General features: G+C 49.3%; 2 protein-coding genes and 1 long non-coding RNA gene across 3 annotated transcripts; 1 reads left to right on the top strand and 2 right to left on the bottom strand.

Moving 5' to 3' along the window:
- Nucleotides 1-10562: 10562 nt before the first annotated feature.
- On the bottom strand, nucleotides 10563-13702 carry HOXA1 (homeobox A1). The gene is made up of 2 exons (XM_077303010.1): nucleotides 12800-13702; nucleotides 10563-12346 (listed from the first exon to the last, which is right to left on the bottom strand). The coding sequence occupies exons 1-2, from the start codon at nucleotides 13455-13457 to the stop codon at nucleotides 11991-11993; spliced, it is 1014 nt and encodes a 337-aa protein (XP_077159125.1). The 5' UTR covers nucleotides 13458-13702; the 3' UTR covers nucleotides 10563-11990.
- A 9-nt stretch (nucleotides 13703-13711) lies between these two features.
- Nucleotides 13712-17766, top strand: LOC143820345 (uncharacterized). Its single transcript, XR_013225313.1, has 3 exons — nucleotides 13712-13893; nucleotides 16826-17025; nucleotides 17314-17766. It is a non-coding gene; the product is annotated as an uncharacterized LOC143820345 (long non-coding RNA).
- A 107-nt stretch (nucleotides 17767-17873) lies between these two features.
- On the bottom strand, nucleotides 17874-23996 carry HOXA2 (homeobox A2). Its single transcript, XM_077303009.1, has 3 exons — nucleotides 22735-23996; nucleotides 19801-22281; nucleotides 17874-19066 (listed from the first exon to the last, which is right to left on the bottom strand). Exons 2-3 carry the CDS (start codon nucleotides 20186-20188, stop codon nucleotides 18300-18302), a joined length of 1155 nt encoding a protein of 384 aa, XP_077159124.1. The 5' UTR covers nucleotides 20189-22281; nucleotides 22735-23996; the 3' UTR covers nucleotides 17874-18299.
- Nucleotides 23997-23998: the final 2 nt, after the last annotated feature.

Genomic DNA, 23998 nt, shown 5'->3' on the forward strand with positions numbered 1-23998 from the left:
CCTTCCTTCTCCCCTTCACACCTCTCCCCCCCCCCCCATCCATCTATCTTCTCTGTATCCAGAATGCAGCACCCCGCTTTCTGCCTGGTCAGTTCCCTTTGAAGAACTCCTGGGTTTCTCGGGTTCTCATGGGAGGGGGTGCAGGGGAAATGGTTATATGCTGTGCTTGTACTATTGTACTCCAGTTCTGATGAAGTATTTTTTGGGTTCACTTGCTTGCTTTAAAATAAATGCAACCTTTTGCACCAAGTCAAGGACTATGTTTTCTGAGCAACTGAAGAAACTTGACAGGTTGTTGGAACTCACACAACTTGGGCTTGTGTTCCTCACTTGACCAGCATTCCTGTGAAGGTTGACTTGGACTCCTGGTCCCAAGGGGCCCCCAAACGGAAAGCGTGGCCTGCTCACATCCCCGGCTATAATGTCTGCCTTGGAGACTGTGAAGGCTGACTACATATTCTGGGCCAACAAGAAACAGTTCCCAGAACCCCCCCCCCCTGGCATGTAGGGGAAAAGCCTGTCTTTCCACAAAACACCTTCACTGCCAGCAACCGTCCGGAAAACTGGAGCTTAAATTTGTCAGCCCATTTACAGTTTCACATCTGATAAATGATGTCACTGTTGAACTTACACTCCCTAAGACTTATAAAAACATTTGTCCTGTTTTCCATTGCAGCAGGCTCTGCTGCCCTCCGGACCCTGATGAATGGCAAGCTATCCCTGATGTTCCCAATTCTATCTATGTAAATGAGCACACTCACTACAGAGTCAACAAGATCTTGGACTCTAGCAGGCATGGGGAAAGCTACAGTATTTAATAGACTGGAAAGAATTTCCTGTAGGGCAGGGGTAGTCAACCTGTGGTCCTCCAGATGTTCATGGACTACAATTCCCATGAGCCCGTGCCAGCAAATGCTGGCAGGGGCTCATGGGAATTGTAGTCCATGAACATCTGGAGGACCACAGGTTGACTACGCCTGCTGTAGGGGACCGGGAGTGTGTGGACTCTTCCCATGTGTAGGTTCCTAAGTTGGTCTGAGCTTTTCACTCTGCATACCCTCTGAAACCCAGTGCCTTGACAGAGGGAGGATAAACTTGGAGGAATGGGATGTCAGAATGCTATGCTTCTGCCTTTATTTTGATTCTGTTTGATGTATAGGTGTAGTTTGATATGCAGATGGTTTATTGCACCCAGCTTCCTTCCCTTCCTTCTCCCCTTCATACCTTCATTTTAATCATAGTTTTCTCCACTAATATCAAGAAAACATAGAAGAAAACTGTGTCCAGTGGCATCATTAAGACCAACAAAATTTTATTCAAGGGATAATCTTTCATGCGCGAGCATACTTCTTCAGTGAATAAAACGTTATTGGTTTTCAAGGTACCACTGGACTCAAACTTTGTTCTGCTGCTTCAGGTCCACATGGCTAACCACCTGTACAAGAAAACTACTTTTCTGGGGAAAAAATCACTGCAACAGACAAGCAGAGCCAACCTTTAACATTTCGACATTCTGAGGCAAAGCAAAAAGTCTTACCAACTTTCCCACAAAATGTTGCCCTAAATAATTGTCTCATGCCCTTTAGAAATAAGGTCATTCTTGGGTCAGAAAGCTGGTTACTGTTCTTTTAAGTCATTAGAGACTTCAGTATGACTTTTTTTTCCCAGTATGACATGCATTAACCAATTAATAGTCCTATAAAGGGCAGCCTAATAGCTCGGCCTATCCTAACCTAATCTCACCAGAGCTTAAAAGCTAAACAGGGCTGGCTGCACTTTAATATTTGAAGGCTGTCTGGATGAGGGCAATGGCAAACCACCACTGGAACGTTTCTCATTTTGAAGGGGAAAAAAACATGGTTCTGAGGTCAACATGAGTTGGTTGCAGTTTGATGGCACAGAATTATTATTATCAGTCACAGATTTGTTTATAATATCAGCGATGCTATCCTAAAGAGAGTTACATTCTTCTAAGACCATGGACCTCAGGACATTTAGAAGACTATAACTTTAAAAGTGTCCACATTCTTATGTACTTTGTGGGATTAGGGCAACTGCAGTTTCAATTGGAAATTAATTTACTGCTATAATTTAGCATTGGCAATGACATATCGCTGTAGGCTAAAAATTAAAGCTGTCATTTAAAGTTAAAATGAAATGTCAACTTTATGTCCACCTTTCCATTCACACAACATGCAATGGTGCTTTAACCTGGATGTTAAAGAACATTGAGGTGTGGGGGACAATGGACCACTTATCTGCTTATGCCCCCCGCAGGGCCCTTTGCTCTGCAGGTATGAATCTGCTGGTTATCCTGGACCCCCAAGACGTCCGCCTGGCCTCAACCAGGGCCAGGGCCTTTTTGGCCCTGGCTGCAACCTGGTGGAATGAGCTCCTGGAAGAGCTAAGGGCCTTGTTGGAGTTAAAAGTAGGCTGCAGGGCCTGTAAGATGGAGCTCTTCTGCCAGGTGTATGGTGAGACCAGGGTGGTGTCTCGGTGTTACCAGCGGGGGATCCCTCAATGTCTATCAAGATCAGGACCCTCGATCCCGGTGAAAAGAGCTCATCCGACCCAGGTGCTGAATGAGGGGTTGGGAGACTGGAACTCTAATAGTACTGCCATCTGATTAATACATTTTCAGGGGGTTTATATTGTATTTTATTGTTTCATTGCAAACCGCCACGAGACAGTATTGAGGGTGACAGTATAAACATCCAAATATAAATAAATAAATGTTGTGTGGATGCTGCAAAAACATCAATCTGGTTTTGATGCAAAACCTGCACATAGAAGCATCTCTATGTGCAGTAAGTTCTCAAAGAAAATTTCAGAGTATTTATGAGAGAATACATTATTAGTATCCCATCGCCTTCAGGAAGAGTTTTTGTTGCATGTTCAATATACATTACATATACATGAGAAAAAATGGATGATCATTAAAAGGCTTCACATCCAAAGGCCTACTAAGGCCATTGTGCTGAATTTTGTGCACAATAAGCATACCTTATAATATGATGTCTCCAGTGAAATTTGTTAAACCTTGCGGTCTTAACTAAGATCAATTGTCCAGTCATACATTAGCTAGCAAGGTGAATTCAAGGTGAATACATGGTGACTTCAAAAACTAGGTCCCCTCCAGAACTCACGGCATAGCTGGATTTCTTCCCTCCTTTGCTGCCTTGGTTTGACCGTTTCCCACAGGAAATATTTCAGATGAACTTGCTGCATTTCTCCACCTGGCTAGAACCCAGCTGAAGAGCTCGGTTTCCTGTGATTTCTCTGCTCTTCAGTTCATGTCATCAGAGCTGGCTGATGGCTGGAAATATGGGAAGATGAACAATGTGAGGAGAGATGCATCTTCCTTTGGTCTTGGCTTGATGGGAAATGAAAAACATCTGAGGCTATGAAAATGTCCAATCCAAGTGTGTTTACTGAGCTCTCTCTAAATGTAATCTGTCACCGAGGAACCCCTGAAGGAGCAACTGAGTCACAAGATCCTGTTGGCTGAGGCAGTGGTGGACCGGGGGGGGGGGGGGGGGGGCGGGAGAGAAACTCTCACAATTCTGCTAATAAGTATACTAATGGAATAATGAAATAAGACAAGGAGTTACCAAGCTGTAAATGTTATGAAACTGCCAAGATCTGGCAGCTCTGAGGAAAACTACAAGTTCATAAATTGTGCAGGTTACCTTTGCAACTATATAGTGCTTTTGAAGCAGTGATACTTTAGCATTAATTGCAGTTACGTTTCATTATTTCTCTTGTTGCACTGACATTTCAATACGAGTTGAACTGTCCCTCTCTTCTGTTGCCTGAAAAGAAAAGTGGTTTCTTTTGCATTGAGTCACAGAGTAGGGATGTTGCATGTGACAGACAGCTCACCAAGTGCTCCTGTTCAGGGAGTCAGCAGTGGTCTTGCTTCTCTTCTGGGTCTCTTGTAATGCAGCCTAGAGGGAAACTGCATTAATTCAGCTCCAAACCACTAGGCATTAAGTATGTAGAAATAGGCAATCAGTAGTTCCAGCAACCAAAGTATGGTGTGAAAATGCCCTTCAAATCCCTGTAACTTTTTTATTGGTTCCTCCATGCAGCCATCCCTTCTCATTTTCATGTAGTTGAAATCAGTTTTCCCTTTTAAATCATCCTGTGTTTGGCCTTTGTAATTGTTCATGATCTCAATTCATTTCTAACAGGAGCTCCTACATCCCTTATCTGCCGTCCAGATGGAGCAACTCTTAAAAATAATGTAATCTTACTGAGTTTTTGTAAAGAAATTGGTTTAAACTGGTACTTACTAACTGGTTTGCAAATGGCCAGGGTAACTGTTGGGAACTGAAAGAGATCTGGTACCAGTAGACTAATTTCTCTTTTCCCCCTCCCTTCCTTTTTCATATGACAAGCTGACACAAATTTATCTTTTCACTTATTTATAGTCTGCCTTTCTCAGTGAGACTCAAGAAGGATTACAGAACAATTACTACAAGACATACTTCAAATATAAGCATAGAACATCCTCCAGTCTGCGCTCTCTAGTGATCAGCTCATGCTCTTCAAAACAGCGTTAAATCCAACCCTTGCTTTATGCTCATGGATCAGGAAATCACTGTGAGGCATCCCTTGGTGTCCCCCAGCTATCAAATGGGAATAGAATTCCTGATGCTGTCCTCTTGGGGAAATTCCAGAAATCCAATGAAATTCTGATGGACCTAATTTGCACCATACTGAAACACACACGCACACATATACCAATGAAATGAAGATGCAGAATTAGATTGGGGTTAAATAATTAGGAGGTTAGACTGTAGATCCCGGATCCTAGAGTCTCACAACATTCAAGCTGCTCTTTGTGGTGAGTTTCTTCCATACCCCTTTGACTGGGCAGCTTGGTCCAGATGAGAGACTTTGGTTGGGGATTTACCCTTGAGATCAGCAAGCCCAATTTAAAGCCTATCATGTTTTGTTGGTGGCTCCATGGATGAGGGCAGGTGACCGGACACACTGGTGCAATGCAAAATTTCACTCGTGATAGGATTTACCTGGCCTGCCAAGCTGTGAATGCCAGCTGGCTTCTCCAGAAGGGGGTTTCATGTCACTGGGAATCATTTTAGGTTCCCCCCCCCCTAGAATTTCCCCCAACTAGAAGAGGAGTTGGTTCTTATATGCTGCTTTTCTCTACCTGAAGGAGTCTCAAAGTGGTTTACAATCACCTTCCCTTTCCTCCTGTGGGGTAGGTGAGGCTGGGGAGTCATGATATTACTGCTCTCAGAACAGCTTTATCAGTGCTGTGGCGAGCCCAAGGTCACCCAGTTGGCTGCATGTGGGGGAACGCAGAGTCAAACCCAGCTCACTAGATTAGAAGTCCGCACTCCTAACCACTACACCAAGCTGGGTCCATGGCTGCATCCAAATACATGGCTGCATTGGAATGGAAGAAGAGCCCCAAAGTAATGCCAAAAAACTGGATTAAATAAACTAAACAGGGAACCTTTCTTGGGAAATCAAAAGTAGTTTTGGGGAGGGGTGAAGGGGTCTTTAAATTAAGAAAGAAAGAAAAGGATTATTGATTTGGAGGAATCCATATCTGGGTTCACGCTGTGTAGGTATGCATTTTTGAATGCCCTGATTTTTAAAAGCATCTTAAAACGATTTTATTTAGTGTTTTCATCACTGATTTTGAAACTCAAATGCTAAAAGTGAGTAGCGATATCCTCATATTTTAATTTTAGATAGGATTTTGCCAAACCCCAGTAGTAATAAGAGCAGAAACACTTTTGAGGACATCAGAAAAGATGAAAGGAAACTGCCCTGAAGTTCACACCTTACAGAGTTGCTTTATTGACCTAAACAGCCTCCCCATTTGACTTTCATCTTTCCACAAAATGTGGCAGCTGCTCACCTCACCTCCAGCCCTGGAAAACCAGCAGGGATTGACATGGGCATCTGACACTAACCTAGAAATTGCTCAAGGGACCCCATCGCTAAAGGCTAAGAAGCACAGAACAAATGTAGAGTCCAGTGGCACCTTTAAGACCAACGAAGTTTTATTCAGGAAGCCCTGCAGCCCTTCTCCGCCCTCGGAGTCCTCCTCCGTCCCCATCCTTGGAGATCCTCTGGCTGGCTGCCTCTGCCGTCCACCCCCCCACCACCACCACCACCACCTTGGGTCCGGCTCTTGGCAAGTTAACGGGAGAGGTCAGGAGTGGATCCGTTTTCGTGCTAGTGGATTTCTGTAGACGGGGGCTGAAAAATCCAAATGGCTCCAATATCCTGCCGCAGATCGCAGATCTCGGGACTACAAGGAAAATATTCTGGAGCAGCGGGTTTTCCTTCCTGCTGCTTCCACTCAACCCGATGCTGTATTCCTCCCCCACCCCCACCCCCACCCCCTCCCCGTGCGTTGGGTCCGCTTTCTGCATTCATTCATTCGCCAACCGGCAGCCGCATCCCAGCGTGGGGACTGGGGTCCTCCAGGCGGCCCTTATTTCTAAGCAGCCCATCGCGATCCTTCCAGCCAAGGAAACCAAGAGGGCGAGAGGGAGTCCAGTTTGCCTCACCCTCTGCCTCCGGGGCGTCGCAACGAGCCCCCTCACACTCTTTGACCCCCTCCCCCCCCCCCCCCCGCGCACCCAACCAGTGTCAAGCATCGTTCCCCGACGGACTTCCCATCCTGCTCAGGTTTCCTCCTGGCAATCCCCGGGAAATCCAGATCTTGAGACAAGGGGAAAGAACCTGGGGTCGTTTGTGACACGCTAGTCATAAAAAGGGAAATCCAGCCCTGAAAGTCGGTTAAGAAGCATGCCTGGAAGGAGTGCAGACCCCCTATGGGATATCCCGAAGTTGCACTGGAGCTGAAGCCTGGAAGCGGAGTGGAATTTGCCTCCCAGAGAGAAATGACCGGGGCGCATGAACTCCTCCCTCTGCTCTCTCTGCCTGCCGGCTCTTAAGACTTTCCGCTGCCCTTCAGTCTTACCTGCGCATTCTTATTTGGAAGGGGAAAGAATTCACAAGAAATATGCGCACTATCCCGAATATGGAAATAAACTGGTTTCCTGGGTGATGGTTTCGGCTAACCAACGCACTGATAAAAATTAGACTACCTCAAATGCAATCTGTCACGGGAAAAGGCAAATAAATTCCCATTAAGAATGCATTTATGCAGCGCTTGGGTGAACTTTGACCTCTGGAGAGTTATTGCAATTAGCCACAACGTGCCCCTCCTTCAATTGCTGGGTTTAGGTGGAGTCCCGCAGTCCCTTTCCCGGTGCTTTACCAAAGTGTGCCGGGTTGGCTGCGGGAACGCACGCCAAAGATGCGCGCACACCCACGAACTGAATTCCGCGATTCTTCTGAAGTGTCCCCCAGAGAACTATCAAAAGACAGTCTGTGTTGTTGTTTTATGTTCTGGGCGCCCCTGGTTCAAGTGAGGTCTAAGCCAGGAAGGGAGGCTGCTACCCTGAAGATGGCAACGTTATTTCCACTGACCCCGGCCGAAGGATCTGGTTTCACACCTTCCCATTTCTCCGGGTTGCCGGTCAGCTCGGAAAAGCTTGATGCTAAAAAGCCCGTGCTTGAAAAGCGAGCTGTGCTGAAAGGAGCAAGGTTTTTTTTTTCCTGCAGATGACAACGAAGCTCTAGAAATGCCTTGGTTCTTACATACAGTAGTGTTAAAAGAGAATCCGCATTGCTTTCCTTTTCTTTTTTGTAAAGCTGGTTTTGAGTTGCATTCTTACCAATGCCTGACTGAGAATTAAGGAAAGCAGGAAAAGAAGAGTTTCGCCTTACAGGTCAAGATATATTCAAATGGGTAGCCGTGTTGGTCTGAAGTAGCACAATAAAATCAGGGTCCAGTGGCACCTTTAAGACCAACAAAGATTTATTCAAGGCGTGAGCTTTCGAGTGCATGCACAACAAAGATTTATTCAAGGTGCAAGCACTCGAAAGCTCACGCCTTGAATAAATCTTAGTTGGTCTTAAAGGTGCTACTGGACTCTGATTTCATTTTTTTAAGGCGAAGAAAGTGTTCGCTTTTTAAGAGTGTGTGTGTGTGTGTGTGTGTGTGTGCGCGCATGTAAATAATTGTTGCCTTTAGCACAGAGCCGCGATAAACCGCTGGGACTCCTTCTAAAATGACCCATCACGGAATTCATTTCTGCTTGAACTTTCGGTGAACCTGAGATTAAGCCGGGGGTGAGCGGCTAAACCGTTTGTTGTTCGCTGCCTTTTCAGACTGAGTAAATATTGATTGCTTTCAATCTGATTGCCCCAGAGGAAAACACCAACCAAGCATTTCAATGTTGCCTCCAAAAATAAACTTTCAGACTGAACATCAAAAGTGGGACGGGGGCTGGAGGGGGGGCGAAGCCTCATTTGACTTTAGCGCATCAGGAAAAACCCACTTCCAAGAAGGTGAAATTAAAAATGGACTTGGCCGGGCGGGACTTGCGGGTGGTGGTATTATTATTATTATTATTATTATTATTATTATTATTATTATTATTATTATTATTATTATTATTATTATTATTACTGTTTGGCACAATTGGGAGAGAAGGGGGGAGAGCTTCTTCCAGATCCCCATCTAAAATAAAAAGGACATAATGCAGTGGCCATTGATTCTTGAATGTGATTCATCGATCGAGCCATTCACTTGCCCAGACAGAAATGTGGATTCCTTAAAAGAAACCATCTGCAGCAGAACTGCCTCGCCTTATCTCAGACAGCGCATGTCCACATCATCGGGCTTCAAGCCTGCAGTGATTCCCCCGCTCGCTTTAATCCAGGGGGATGTCCTCGGGCTCGCCCTCGAGATAGGCTCCATGGGAGGGCTGTTAACTGGCTCTGCAAACACCCCACCCGGCGCCACTTTCCTGGGGGGGGGGGAATCCCTTAGAGGTGAAAGGGAGCTCCGGTTGGGGTGTCAACAAGGGTTTTAATCGGTTGTCGACCCCCTTGAGTGCACAGTCTGTACAAGAAGAAGAAGAAGAATCAACTCTAAGAGTCTGGTTTCTCTGGTTTGACCAGGGGGTTCTCTAGCAATTCCTCGAATGGTTGGCGAACTGGCTTCGCTTCAAGTCTCCCTCCATTACAGGACAATCCTAAACGGTATTAACAGACCCACGGACTTTAGAAGAGTGCAGCTCTGTTTAGCGTTTAGACATCTATCCCCTTGAGGGAGGGAGGCAGGCAGGCTGCAGTGTGTGTTTGCTGGGAAGTCAACCCCAGTGGTAGGATATGTTGTGAGTCGAACTTTCCTAAGAGGAGTCCTAAGGGACACGTGACCTCACAGGTGGTAAGCGAAACACATTTCCTCCCCAAGAACTTCGTTCGGATCCCCCCCCCCGCCCCACCTCTTGTCTTTCCTGACGCCCCCGAGGGCGCTGGAGGAGCTCGGCCTTCCAGGGTCGGGTGGCCAAATGCCCCGGCTGCGGAACCGAGCCCGGTGTGTGTGCTAGCTTTCTCTTTTGTGGCTTCTCCTTTCGGTTTCACGAGCAACCCGAGATAATAAAATCTGGCGCAGTCAGAGGATTCGGTGCAAGCTAGATCTCGGAGCGATTCCTCTCCCCTCTCGACAAAAGGAAGGAGGATAAAAGGAGACCGGAGGGGGGAGGGGGAGGAAAGCCAAAGGATGAGCCGAAACCTCCCGCTTTGAAGTGGCCGGGCAGCCCCTTTGGAGAGAGCCCAGCCCCGCTGCCCAAGCCTGGCCCAGCTCGCTTGAGGTGGCCGGTGCGCTCGCCTAGCCAGGCCGGGCGAAAGCCGTCAATGCGCGCTCCAGGCCCTGGGCTTTCCAGGCCTCTCGCAAATGTTGCCCAGCGGAGGCTGCTGTGCGAACCCGGAGGCGATGGGCCGCGCCCTGGGAAAGGGATCACCGCCGTGTTCGGCGATGTCCCGCGCTGGCCAGAAAGGGTTCCTTTGGCGCCCGCTTCCTTTCCTTGCAAATCTATGAACTGGTTTGCAAGGTTTTTCAGTAATTCACCTGCCTGATCTTGTTTTCCATACATCGGGAAGAAATTGGCTTGGGTTGAAAGAACACCTTGGGTGCACACCTGGGAAGCAGAGTTGGGTAAACAAGGATCTCTCTCTCACACACACAGACATTCACACGCACACACATTTTACCCCGCTTTGTCCCTTGAAGATCTCAGTGACGATTTAGAAGGGATGGAGTGATGTTGGGTCACTCGGACATTACCCGAAGACAAGGAAATGTGACTCTCTTGACCGGGGCTTGCGATGTGAGGAAAGACTGGCCGAAGACAGCTTCGACTTTTGCAAAGGACTCTGTTTACACATAGGTCAGTATGCAGTTCGGGGTGAAAAGGTTAGCACTTGACCCAGGAAGTTCCCGCAAGGGTTCTTCAAAAATAGCTCGGGTTCTTCTGCCCTCCTTGTGGCCCAGCGAAGGATAAACAAGGACCTCGCCGCCTCCTGATGGATTTTCCAGCTTTGCCGACTCTCCAGGTCCTGTACACGTCTCTTTCAAAGGGAGCGAGGAATTCCAGGGGAGAGCGCAGAGGAAGGGCAACGCTTTCCCTAGCCCAGACAAACGGAAGCAAACAAGAACCTGAGATATGAATAAATTTATTACAGAGATTTTTAGGACCCGTAAAATTCTGCTCTGGATTCCAGCCTCTTTCCCCCCTCTCTCAGAATCTCAGAACTGTGAATGATTGTACAGAAAAAATCAGAAAGGTACTCCATCACAAATGACAACTGATAGAACTCAGTGTTAACTTAGTACATCAAAGCTTTGTGCATCATGCAAAGTTCCACACACGAATCACGGGAAGGGGGAAAAATACATTCGTTTGTCCATTCATCACATTCAGGAATTGGTCTGGAAAGAGATTGTTCACGGAAAAGGGGATGAGAACATAGGCAGAGGGGGGGAGGGGTAATTTTTTAAATTAATATGAACAGGGCAAGAATCACCCAGCACAGATTTGGAAGGGGGAGGGGTAAAGGGGGGAGGGGACAGACATCAAGCAAGGTTTAGAAAAACCTAGTGCAATTTCGTATTTCTTTTTCTAGCTCCTTCAAAGAAATAATAGTAGTCTATGATTTTTTCTTTTGAGGTATCTGATTCAGTTGAACCCTTTTGGTTCAGAACATTCTCACTTTTTTGGTATAAAATCGAAGCAAGTTGAGAATGTATCCACCCTGTTTAAGCTCATTATCTATCTAAACATTTATAGAAAATCCGTAAAAAGATAAATCTCTTGCACAAAAGTATTTACAACCCACGAACTCGTACACACAAGGGGGGAAAGGAGACTTTAAATTAGAGGGCGATAGAATTCGAGTAAACGCTTTCAATAGTGCATCTCTTCATGGACTTGTTGTTGTTCGGCTTCTCACCTCACTTGTCTTTGCTTCCCTCTAGGTTTCCTTCCATGATAACTTTATTCCTGTCTACCGGATTCTTAGGATTGTTCCCACGAATGGACTAGAGAGGGATACAGAAATATAAATCCTAATCCACAGGGCTTGAGGTGGAAGAATACTACCGACTACAGTAACAGGACAATATCAGTATGATAATTAGAATCTATTAAGGCTAAGATCCTAAACGCACAGGGCACAATCCAGCCAAAGCTAGCAGGAGCCAAACTCCAACAAAATAACCGGGCTTTAAGTTGACCCTTCTTCTGCATGTTCACCTGGGGACCAAGCCCCATCACAATCGACTTACTTCCTAGGTACAAAGGGTTGTATTGCACCCCCTCCCCCAATTCCACTGCTAAGGTCTGGGGCCTGGCTAGCTGTGTTTGGATTGTGTTTCTTAACTTAGAAGTAAATCCCATTGGAATCTTGAGCGGGGAGGGTGACTTTGGTGGAGTAAGCTTCAGAATATGAAGTCCCTGGAAACCAACAAGGAACAGGTGGGGGACACATTCCCCCCCCCCAAAAAAGCGATTTTGAACACAAATTGGGGTGGCAGGGCGGGCTGTACTACGCCTGAAGGGCCGCGACAGGAGAGGGAGCAGCAGCGTTCAGTTCGAGGTAGGCCGAGTGTTTGAGGTAGAGGAAGGTGGCGAGGGAGTGCAGGGGGATGAGCTGGACTTCTCTGAAGACTCCTCTGTTTTGCCTTCACTTCCGGTGGGGGTGGCCGGGGAGGTGGGCAGCAAGCCCTCCTTCTCCCTCTTCTTCTGCTTCATTCTGCGGTTCTGGAACCAGATCTTGACCTGGGTCTCGTTCAGCTGCAGGGAAGCCGCGATCTCCACGCGACGGGCCCGGGTCAGGTACTTGTTGAAATGGAATTCTTTCTCCAGTTCCGTCAGTTGCTTGGTCGTGAAGTTGGTGCGGACGGTGTTGGGCTGCCCGACGTAGCCGTACTCGCCAGCTTTGCCTGCAGACGCGCAAAGAGGAGTCATTAACCACAAGCAGCAGTGAGGGGCAGGGGGCAGTAGCCAACAGGGACGCGCGCACAGGTGCAGCCGGGGGAACCGCGGCCGAGACCCTCGTGGCCCAATCGCAAACAGGTTTATTCCGAAGCAAATCAAATGCATTTCTAGCAAATGCTCAGCGCCAATAATCACGAGTGGAAAGCTCCGCTCAGGTTAAAGGGGAACTGGGAACCGGGACTGTACACGGCTCAAAGTAAGGCCAGAATGAGCGCCCACGTAATTATTTTAAAAACAGAAAACCTTCTCCAGATGGCACCATGAACAAGTTCAGTTAGCATTCTGTAACCAGAGTAACTCTCTTCTCCTAATGTCTCTGCCCGCTCAAGTTGAAGGGCATGGACACCTGCCCATAAGGAAGACAGAGGAGAAACTTTTTGAACTCTGGCGTGACTCACCTGTTTTCGGCGGATTCCTCTTCACTCTCATCCAGTCAAAGGTCTGGGCAGGAGGGGAGGTCTCCGAAGAAGGCGAGCCGCAGGTCTCCTGGTGGCTGGCGTGCAGAGGGGACAAGGGGTGGCTGTAATTGGCGAGGGGCAAGTTCTGTTGCTCGTCTCCGTAGGAGTGGGGGAGGTACTGGGCAGAACTCACGGCTCCCCCCGAATAGCTCTGAGGGTGCTGAACCATGGGCGACGAGACGTTTCCCGAGTAGAGCGCAGGAGCGCACTGGGGGTAGCCCCCGTTAATCTCTGCTTCTTGGCCCAGAGGGTAATGGCCGTAGCTCCCCGAAACGAAATTCTGCGCTCCGTAGCTTGGCCCACAGCCCGGGTGGGAGTAGGACATCCCCAGGCTGGGGGAGTGCTGGTAAACGCCAGTCTGGGGGTGGGGGTGGGGGTGGGGGTGGGGGTGGGGAGGGCTTATCTGGACCCCCCTGCCCACCAGGAAGCGGTCGTCCCCGCTGCAGCTGTTGGCACTGACCGCGCACGACGGGAAGGTGGTTGTAATCCCATGGTCGGGGTGGTGGTGAGGGTGGTGGTGGTGGCGATGGTAGGCACGGGAGTCGCCGCTGAGCACCGGCGGATACTCGAGGAAGGAATTCATCCTTGCCGTGTCCATCTGTCACCGGCTGACCGACTCTTCGGAGTCCTGGGTGCCCGTGCCAACTTTCCCACGTCCTCCATGGGGGCCAGAAGAAAAATGATATGAATGTACAGTGAGAGGGCGGCCACGTGAGGGCGGCAGCCAATGGCTGCGCCTCCTGCCAGAGTTGCCCCGTTCCTTCCTGCTGATGGATCACCCGCGCGGTGGCATTTAAATTCCGAGCGCTCCTCCATCAAGGTGACGCGCAGCCACCGCCGCTGCCGCCGCCTCCCGCCCTCCCCCCCCCCGCCCTCCCTCCCGCCCCCGTCTTCAGAGCCCGGCCAGAGCGGCAGTGGCAGCCCAGGCGCTCAGCCTCCAGCAGCCAGCACGGGCGGAGGCGCCAGGCGCACAGACGCCGGCGGAGAGGCTGCTCTTGCGGGGATGGACGGCGGCCAGAGCCCTCGCCGAACAGGTAAGCGGGAGGCCGTGGCCAGGTTGGGCGGCGGGCTCCAGGCGACCCGTCTTGCACTTGGCCTTGCGCCCCTCCTGCCAGGCGGCTTTGGATCCGGGTCCCGGAGGTCGAAGGAGGGCCCGGAGGCACCGGAGGGGGGGGGGAGCAGTGGCAGTGGGCGAGGCGGGCTGGCGAACCCGCAAGAGTTAATGGCTCTGGGCTCAGCCTTTGGCGGCTATTTGCATGCGAAGGAGGCGCTCCGTGGCCAGGCAGCGCCATTGTGGCAGACCCGGGCGACAGGATTGCAGTAGGACAGCGGGAAGGGGCTGAGAGACGGCGGAAGGGCGACTCCAGAAGCCTCGCCTGGGGCCCGGTGGGGCGGTCCTGACTGGCGTCAGGGCAGCGGACTCGCCGCGAGATCCCAGGCAGCGCTTACAAAGGTTGCCAAGGATGCTGGCCGCGGCTCACGGCAGCCCGCCGGCGAAGGCAGCAGAGCGCCTGTGCGAACTCCCCCCTCCCCCCTTTCCCTCCCAACCTTTGCTGGTTGCAGCGGCCTCTCCTCCACCCCCCCTCCCTTTCCCCACCCGGCCTACAAACAGGAGCTCTAGGGGGATGTTCTTCAAAAGGCCAGCCCCGGACGCCATGCCCAGTGTCAGGGGGCGGAGACTGAGCGGAGGGGCGAGGGGTCCGCAGAGTGCGCGCGCCTTGGTCATTGGGGTGCTGCTCCGGCTCCCAGGCGCGGGGTGCGGGGAGGGGGAGGGGAGGGAGCCAGCCAGAGAGCGAGAGACACGGCCGAGGGGGAACGCATCTTCATCGGGCTGCTCCTGACTTCTTCAAACCCGACTGGGACGTATCAGATATCACTGGGCTTAAAACTGGAACACCGGGATCCGAATTAGAGGGCAGCCCGCAGAGAACCTGGCAATGGGAGAGGGGTTCAAATGTGCCCAGAAAAACCAGGCTGGCAGAAAAGGTGAACTACCCGGTACTTGGCACAAAGCAGACAAGACAAGAATAAGGGTTGGTGTCTTCAGGGGACTGAACTTCGTGTGTACTTGAAGTGACTTCTGCTTTCTCCTACTGGGTATTATTGCCTCCGTGCAAGATTGTGCTTACATTATGTTCATGCCTGTTCTTTTGGCCCAATCGCAGTAGATCGATAAAGGACAAACATTCTGTCCAAGTGTCCATTAAGTTATATTCAAGTGGGTTGCTGTGTTGGCCTGAAGCAGCAGAACAGATTTTGAGTCCAGTAGCACCTTGGAGTCCAACAAAGTTTTATTCAAGGTATGAGCTTTCATGTGCAGGCACACTTCCTCAGATACAATGTCATGGAATGAAAACAATCATCTATAAGTCTGAAATGATTATTTCCATTCCATTATATGGTATCTGAGGAAGGGTGCCTGCACATGAAAGCTCATACCTTGAATAAAACTTGGTTCTTCTTAAAGGTGCCACTGGACTCTAAATGTGTTCACTTGTCCATTAAGCTAGAATATTTCTTTCATTAATTTCTAAAATGCTGCCGATTTGGACCAGGCTGCCTACTGAGTTCCTTTCAACTTCCTAAGTCCTCTTTTACTTCCATAGCATCAGCAGCCAGGATCCGGTCAGTTAAACTGCAATGCTGTGAGTGTTAACTGGGTAAAAATCCCCACTGAAATCAGATCAGCCTATAAGGGTCATCTAATTCAAAGGGAGTTTGAAAGAAACTTAGCTTTGAGTCCTTATATTTCTACATTCTGGTAGAGCTCACTGACCAAGTCCATATAATTTTCATGCACGACTAGTTGGGCCTAAATTCTATAGATATTAACCGAGTCACTGCAAAATCAACAGCTTTAGGATAAGATGCTAAAATGTTATTTCTACTCCAGTATATAGACTTAATGCTTCTCTAGCGCTATTCGAGAAGCATGTTACCATGTTAGCTAGGAAATTATTATATAAATATAGCTGTTTTGCTTATCAACCCCCCTCCCCCAAAAAATGAGAAATGTATGTGAGCCGAGATGAACATCTCTGTAGCTACCCCTTCACTGCAAAACTCCCAGGGTTGCCTTCGCTCTTTTCTCCCACGTTTCCCTTCCTCGGTTTCCTCGCCATTGTCCTGCCCCTTTTGTCACATTCCCCCCTTTTGTTACATTGTCTCTTGCCTGATGCTTCGCATTCTGAGGCCAACACAACCCCTCCGCTTTCTAGAATACGAGGAATTTCTAGAATTGGGGGGGGGGCAAGGTGGGGGGGAGGTTAGAGACCGAAATGTTGCCTCCGATTTTGAGCCGCCCGAAGTTTCCATCCACCCGCCGAAATTCGCCTGTTTCCCAACCAGGCCTGTCTCTTGTTTCCCATCCCCCACCTTTCACCCTCTACCCGCCTTTGTTGTATGGGTTCATTTCGTTTTCTCTGAATCTGGAGAAGCCAGTGATGTAACCCACCTCCACCGCTACCCTGTCACAGAACATAAGGGGAAAGCCCCCCAAAATCGTCTTCTCCAGACCTTTGAACCAAGAAAGAATGGTTCCATTTTTTTGCAATTGAAATCCAGGAACATTCTAGAACGTGCCTCGCTGTAGAGGGGACATAGAGAGGGTGCAGGGGAGTGTTTGCATCTTGCTGTTTGAATACTAACCGCAGGCCACCCCCCCCCCTTCCCATGCTGCTTCCTCTGGAAACGAGAAAAGTGCCCCAAATGCCCTCTCCCCTCCATGCAACTCTATATGAAAGCAGGCGGGGGGGGGGGGGGGAGAGCGAGCAGGCCGGGATTCCCTGCGCACCTGAAGCTTAGCCAAGCTGTTGTTTTAACAGAGCAATAAAAATGAATTATGACTAACCGCCTTCTACTTAATAGTTTCAGGCGGGATCCCCAGCCCGAGCAAATACGTAAGAGGGTTTTTATTTGTGCATGTGTTCCTGCAATTGATCTCTTTGATGACATTCTCATTCACAGAAAGCATTTGATTTATGAGTTTAGGAAGAATGGCATCCAGTCCTTCCAGTTATTACCTACACCGCTCAGCGCCACCCAACTTACATGGGGTGCAAAACAGGGAAGTGAACCACGATCAAAATAAACAGGCAGGAAGGAGGGAGACGTACAGGCATGGGGGAGACGCTGCCTGCTCGCAGGGCCCGCAGGACTCGGAGAGGGTGAGGCACACAAAGGAAACGGCACTTGGGCCCTGGGGATCTCCTGAAAGCGGTTCGAGAACACGCACCCAGCCCCAGTTCGTGGCAGGGGATTCTTGGCGGCTGCCTTGGTCTCCCGAAAGGCGCTCTTGCTAGCCTAGTTCGTCCCGTCCTTAAGTCCCCCTTCCCACCTCCACCGGCTTTCGTTCTCTAATCTTTCTGCAAGAAACTGGTAAATGAAATCTCTGTTTTGTGCAGTGTACAGATAATAATAATACTTGTTTTTTTTTCTGATTTCCTCTCTCTTAGGTGTCTTTTTTCTGGATCTTTGGACATCTGGGAAATCTTTGGGGGCATTTCAATGCTGGTTCCCTCGCGCCTTCCCTCCCTCCAGAGACATGGTTCGCAAAAGGAATAGATAGAAGTTTTCATTAATGGGGAAAGACATGTGGGCATTAAAATGCCGGCTGTTTGGCACGCCCTGCAGATGCGAGCGCCTGTAGCTTACAAGGCAGACTAGCCGGCATCTCGACAAACATTCGTAAAAACCCAGACCCCACACAAACGCACAAGCACCTACTTCGCTGCAGGCAATAAGCACTGGCCTTTGTTTCTGCATGGAAAAGTCTAATGTGTAACGTTGAGCGGGTGGACCTTTGGGGGGGGTTGTTTGTTTGTTTGTTTGAACGTGAGAACTTTGGAAATAAAATATTTGCAGGTGCTTACCCCTGTAATAAATGTATTTTCTAAGGAAAAAGGACAGAGCTTGTGACCCGAATTGTTTGGTTTTATTGAGGAATTTAGACTGATGGGAGGGGGCGAGAATTCCTTGTGCATAAAGAGAAAGAGAGAGAGAGAAAAGAAAAGTGTTTGTAGCAAACAAGAATTTATTCTACCAAAAATACTTATGACAACGCATCCTAATGTCATACAAAAATAAAAAGAAAGTGAGGAGAGAGTTCGATACGATCACTTTCTTGCAGGCCTTATATATTGCTTTCACGGGAGGACCTAGAATGTGCCTAGGTTATACTGAACACAACTTTTCAAAGAAAAAAAGGAAGTCATATAGAAAAGCGGCAAAAAAAATGGCTCTCCAACACATTATATATCAAAAAGGGAAAGAATTTTTAAAAGAAAAGGAAGTACCGACCAGGAAAAGGGAAAGATATTAAATCCAACCGTCTTTCCCCCCTCCCTCTTTTCCACTCCCCCTCCCCCCACACACACAAAAAAAGAGGAAAAAAGGGAAAGAAAGATAGCATAACCCTTGGTGAGCGCAGGTCGGTCCTTTCTCAGTAATTCAGATGCTGCAAGTCAATTGTGGTGAGTGTATCTGTAAAAAAGTCAAAGCTGTCAGCTGAAATATCTACAGGGCTGTCGAGGGATCCTGGCAGACTGGGGGAGACCGCCTCGGAGAGCTGCAGGCAGGAATCCGCGGAGAAAACGCCGAAGTCCTGCAAAGAAGGGACGTCGAGGGCCTCAGGGCTGTCATTGTTCGGGCCTGCTGCACAGTTTTGCCCCATTGTTGAGAGGCAGTGGGGAACAGGGGGCGACTGGTGCTGGAAATGTTTCAGATTTTTCTCATTGCTCGTTAAAGGCGAAACTGGGAAACTTTGGGAGTCCCCATTGTGGACAGAGGGAACTTGCTGCTGGGCCAGGGCGTTCTGCTGAAAAGTGTAGCCTTCCCTCTCCAGAAGGGCGCCTGAGACATTGTTGAGGGCTTGCTCGAAGAGGGATTTCTCCTCCTCCTCTTCCTCCTCCTCCTCCTCCTCTTCTTCTTCGGCTTTCTCCGAGTCGTCTAAGCCTTTGAATTTCCCGTCCACGTTCTGGTTCTCCTTACATTGAGTCTGCCTCTTGTGCTTCATCCTTCGGTTTTGAAACCAGACTTTGACTTGCCTCTCCGTCAGATCCAGGAGGGCGGCTATCTCCACCCTTCTCGGTCGGCAGAGGTACTTGTTGAAATGAAATTCCTTCTCCAGCTCCAAAAGCTGCGTGTTAGTGTAAGCAGTCCTCAGCCGCCTAGAACCACCGTTCCCATTATCGGGGATCTCAAGAGATTCTGTGTAAAAATAACAGCAATAATAATAAATAATAATGATGATGATAATGATAATAATAATAATAGTGATAGTACTACTACTAACAATATAACAACGACAGTCATGTAGGCGCCACTGAGGGGAATCTGAGAGTTGGAGATTTTGATCTGCAGATCTGTTGCGGAAGGGGTGGTGGGAGCGAAGAGGAGGGAAGCCACTGAGCCCCGCTCTCTTTCGCTGTAAAGCATAAAAATCTCAACTGCAACAAAATGGCCGCCCTTGAATGCAGTAAACCCATTGTTTTGCACTCTTGCACGCCGGGTCCCTTGGAGCCCCTCTCTCCTGAGCTCAAGGCAACGTTTTGCCTTCCTCTCCCATCCTACCCATCCCCGAGCAAACTTTGATATTAGCCATACAACAATTTATAATTAATGCATCAGCTGCTTAGCTGAGCAAGAGCAATCTATCACTCTTCATTACTGTCAAATACCCCAACTCTAGGACAGGGAGACAAGAGGAGGTCACCTCCAACTCAAATAAATCATCCCACGCTAAACAAGTTAGGGGAAAGAAACTTTGCTGGGTGGGGGTTCGAGCGGGTGCGGGGGGGGGGCTATTCCGATTTCTCTGGCTGTGGATCTCCCCCCCCCCCAGACCCCCAGTCCAAATCGCTGAAGTTGGGGAGGAGAGGGCTAGGGTGGCGGGCGGAGGCGGGATGGGAAGGCTGGCGGTGCGGCGGAGTCTTTCCACTGACCTTTGTGGCTCAGGCAAGCGGGTCCCGTGGCGGAGGCCGAAGACGGCGGCGGCGGGGCCGATTTCTTGGAGGCTTTTTTCTCCTTCATCCAGGGGTACTCCGGAGGCTGGAGGGCGCCGGCGGGCACGGGGCTGCCGCTGCTGCTGCCGCTGCCATTGGGACTGTGCTTGGGGCGGCCGGCGCTGCTGTGGCGAGGGAGGCTGCCTGGGTTCAGGCTGGGGATGGTCTGCTCAAAAGGAGGAGGAATCAGTGTCGAGTGTGAAAGCGTCGAGTTCTTGATTGATGAACTTTGAAATGTATCACCGACAGGGGGAAAAGATGTCAGGCACTCAGCGAGCGATGGCTGGCTATTGATAAAACCAATCTCTCGCTCAAATTCGAAATTCATGGCCTTCAACTCGCAGCCCCCTTGGAGAAAAAGTTCCCTCTTATTTAGCGCTTCTGGGAGGGGGAGGGGGGAGCAAGGCCCAGGAAGGGGGGGGGAGCGAAAGAGGGAGAGAAAGAAAGAGGGAGAGAGAGAGAGAGAGAAGGGAAAGGGGGGGTATCATAGAAGATCGCTGGTGGGGTGTTTTTTTTTTCTAATTCACTGATTACAGCCGTATGGGGACCGTGCTACTATTAAACTATTGAATTCATGGAGACAAGGTTGAAATTGGACCGAATTGGCTGTCACATGATTGCCTCTGCCCAATGACAATTTGGGCTTTAATCAAAAGAAGCCACTGTCTGTTTGATTGATCCAAAAAAGTGGAGAAGGAACGCCTCATTGGGGGCCAGAAAGCCATTATTTACACTTTTTAAGGGGGGGGAGGCGGCTATCCGCCCAGTTCTCTCTCTCGTGAGCGCTCTCTCTCTCTCCCCTTTCGCCCCCTAGTCTGGACGGCTATCTGGGTGCGAGTGTGTGATTGTGGTTGCCTTGTGTTGCCTAGCTGTGCCGCTGGCGGAGACCTGGGGGACTCCCGCGTCCGGTGGGTTCCTTCCTGCTCCTTCTCCTCCGGCGCCCTCCTCTCGCATTGTCTGGGACTGTCGGGCAAGGGCTTTGCACCTCACAAATCATTTAAGCACCTCCATCGGACGCCTTGAGTCATTAACAAAGTAATCCATTCATCTTCAAAGTTTTGACACCGCCGTCCCCGCATCTCAGGCACGTTGGAAGTTGCACCCGGTCCGCGATGCCAAACAGCCAGGCTCGCTCAGATTTGGTTTAATTCTCCCCTCCTCCGGCCTTCTGGAATCACCACTTCCTTTAAAAAAAAAAATGGGGGTGGGGTTCTCACCCCCCCCCCTTTTAGCTTGCTCCCAACCCGGGATCTGCACGCCGTTCCCTCCCCTCCACTGGGTGTACAGTAGGGAAAACAATTGACCGCCGGTCCCTGCATCCCGCTATTGTGTCGGAGGAATTTCTTCCGCAGCCTTTTGGCTCCTCCGGGAAGAGCAACAGAGAGCGCAGCCGGGTGGCTCGCGACTTTCTCCTCCTGCAGTGGGCTCGACCGAGGTGGCTTCCATGCGACCCGCGCAGGGGCTGTACATTGGGGGTCCAGGGAAGGAAAAGGGGGGCACCACAAAACAACCCCTAAAGTGTTCACTGGATCCCTGGCATCCCCTGACACGCATTGTGTTTTAAGTAGCCCTCCATAAAGCTGGGCGGGGTGAGTATTTTCGATCCCAGTGAAATCTGTCAAAAGCCAATACCTTTTTCTTTAAAAAAAATGCTTTAAAGGGCTGAAAACCGACTAACCCTTTTTCTTCCACCAATATTGTTAAGAGCAAACGACGCACACCCACACCCTTGTTTAGAATGTCTTCACAATAGCTCACAAAGAGAAGGTAAGGGGAGGAAGGTTCAGAGACCCGGGGGAGAATCGCAAGAAGGTGATGGAGGAGACCAGGCAAGGTTTCCTCTCCTCCAAGGGAGAGGTCAGCAGTTCTATTATTTGGGGACAGAGCATTCTGGAAGGGGGGGAGGGAGAAGCTAAAACAATGAGGTCGCTCTATTTTGATATTTATGTATTCCAATGAAGTCAAAAGTGCATCCGTTACTTTCGAGTCTCCTTTGAGTGCCCAGATTAATCGCGAGAATGACTGGCCAGTGGTTAAAATAATAAACTGGCCATTATACCAGCGGTTTAAGTGAAACTGACTCCAAAAAACAAAGCGCCCATCATTTCAGTTCTAAGCAAATAAGCACCCACTCGTAGGCGTGGGGGCGAGGGGAGGGGCTGGGACCTCACAATATTTCTAACCTCAAATATACATAGGGTGGTTATTTAATACTGCTTTAAAAACTGGAGAGGGGGAGGCAATGCCTTGCAAATATCCATACTGTTGGCGATGTGTGGGGGGGTAATTTTCTTGCTTTTACTCCAAACAAAGCTCCGTGGAAGCCTGTGCGCGATCAATCTTCCCGGCCAAACGCTTTGACAGCTTCTGGCTCTCAGGAACACATTTCAGGCTTCTTGCTCTTTCCTGAAGCAAATGTGGCTGAGAAAGAAGGGGGGAAAGAGAGAGTGAGAGAGAGCAAGAAACGCAAGTAAACAAGGGCTGTTTCTTCTTTTCCTCTTCCCCAAAAGGGATTCTAGGATGGGGACCTCAGGCCTTTTGGATGGCCCTAAAACAGCCACCACCCTGGATTCCCACCTCCCCTTTTTATTTATGCCTGGAATATGAGGGTTGAAAGTGCAATGGAGGGGGGGGGGTAACCCAAAAGAAGGAAAGGCAAGTAGGGAGGGGGGGGTCCTTGGGTTCAGTTCAGAAATCCTTTGTGAGTTAAATCCGTGTGGGAGGGTTATTCCGAGCATTTTGTGGTGGGCTGACTAATAGAAAAAACACCTGGAACAAAGACTCCCCCCCCCCCCATTGGGGTGGTTAACTAAGCTAAACCAAACCCAAAAAAATCATGCAGAAATACATTCTGAGACATAAACAACGGTATACCTGCCTGCAGGGCTGCGTGAAGAAATCTTTTGGTGTTAAAAAAAGAAAAAGACGGATGAAATATTTGCTGCAGGGAAGGAAAAGGCATCTAGAGGTGCCTTTGAAAGGAGACAGAAAGGGGGACGCGGCTGCCTTTTCCTTTTAGGTCCTCTTTGGAAGGTGGGTGTCGGCTCCCAAACCAGCTGGTTACTCGCTCATGATGCCTGCTAGAAGGCACCCTTTTTTGGCATTCCTTTTGACTAGGAACGATGATCTGCCATCATCCGCTTTGGCGGCATCTTTCTCCCAAAAGCGACATCCCGGAGCTTCACATAAATTTTTTCCATCATAAGCCTCTTTTAAATATGATCGCGTTTTTTTAAGGTTTTGGGCAGCCCGTTGCTGCTTTGGCAGCGGCAGATATACGGGGATCTTCCTCGGAGGAAGCAGGAGGGAATGTATAGAAGGCCAGAGAATGCCGGAAAATGTGTATTTGAACATTACAACTCGATTTCGGTCATGGAGTGTGTGATATTATTAGAACATGAAACCAGGACGGTTCTTAGGCTGAGGGAAAAGAGGACAGATCATATTTCAAAACGGGAAACCAATATGGCGACATTTTTCTCCAGACAACAACAGCAAAAAAATTAAAGCATCCGCAAAAGAGCTATAGAACATCCTGCATTCCAAAAAACAATCGAGATTAAGAAATAAACTCCAGATCTTAAAAACCACGGGTCTCTTTTCTATTTGTTGCAAAACGAAGAACCCAGTCATTTTCGAGCCTTAAAAATTATCTGGTTGGAAGGTTTCCTTAACGCCGATCGGAGCCTGGGGGTCCTTCTGGGAACAATTTTCTAGAGATGCAACCAAAGCCATTAACCAAGTCGCTGTTTTCTTCATTTAAAAACGAAGGGGAAAGCCACCCCCCAAATCTCTGCCTCTCGGGGAGTTCTCTCCCCTCCCCCACCCAATGCCGAAAGAAGGGCGGGTGGAGAAGCGGCCTGCGAATTATAGGAGCAAAATGTGCAAAAAAAAAATTATTATTATTTTAAAGTCTCCTCGGTTTCGGAATGGACGAAAGCAGCGGCTCAGTCTCTGGCGAAGAGCACGGGAGCAACCAGGGGAGGGTCCGGCTCGCCTCGCGCCCAGGCCTGATTTATGACTGCCGAACCTCTTCCTTCACTATGCAGAGACGTCCTGAATTCGTGCCACCCCAAATAGGGGCCTACCCGGCTTTCCTTTGTCCTGCCACTTTCTATTCGTTAATTTCACTTTTTAA

Source organism: Paroedura picta, chromosome 11 (assembly GCF_049243985.1).
Source record: "Paroedura picta isolate Pp20150507F chromosome 11, Ppicta_v3.0, whole genome shotgun sequence".
Lineage (NCBI taxonomy): Eukaryota > Metazoa > Chordata > Lepidosauria > Squamata > Gekkonidae > Paroedura > Paroedura picta.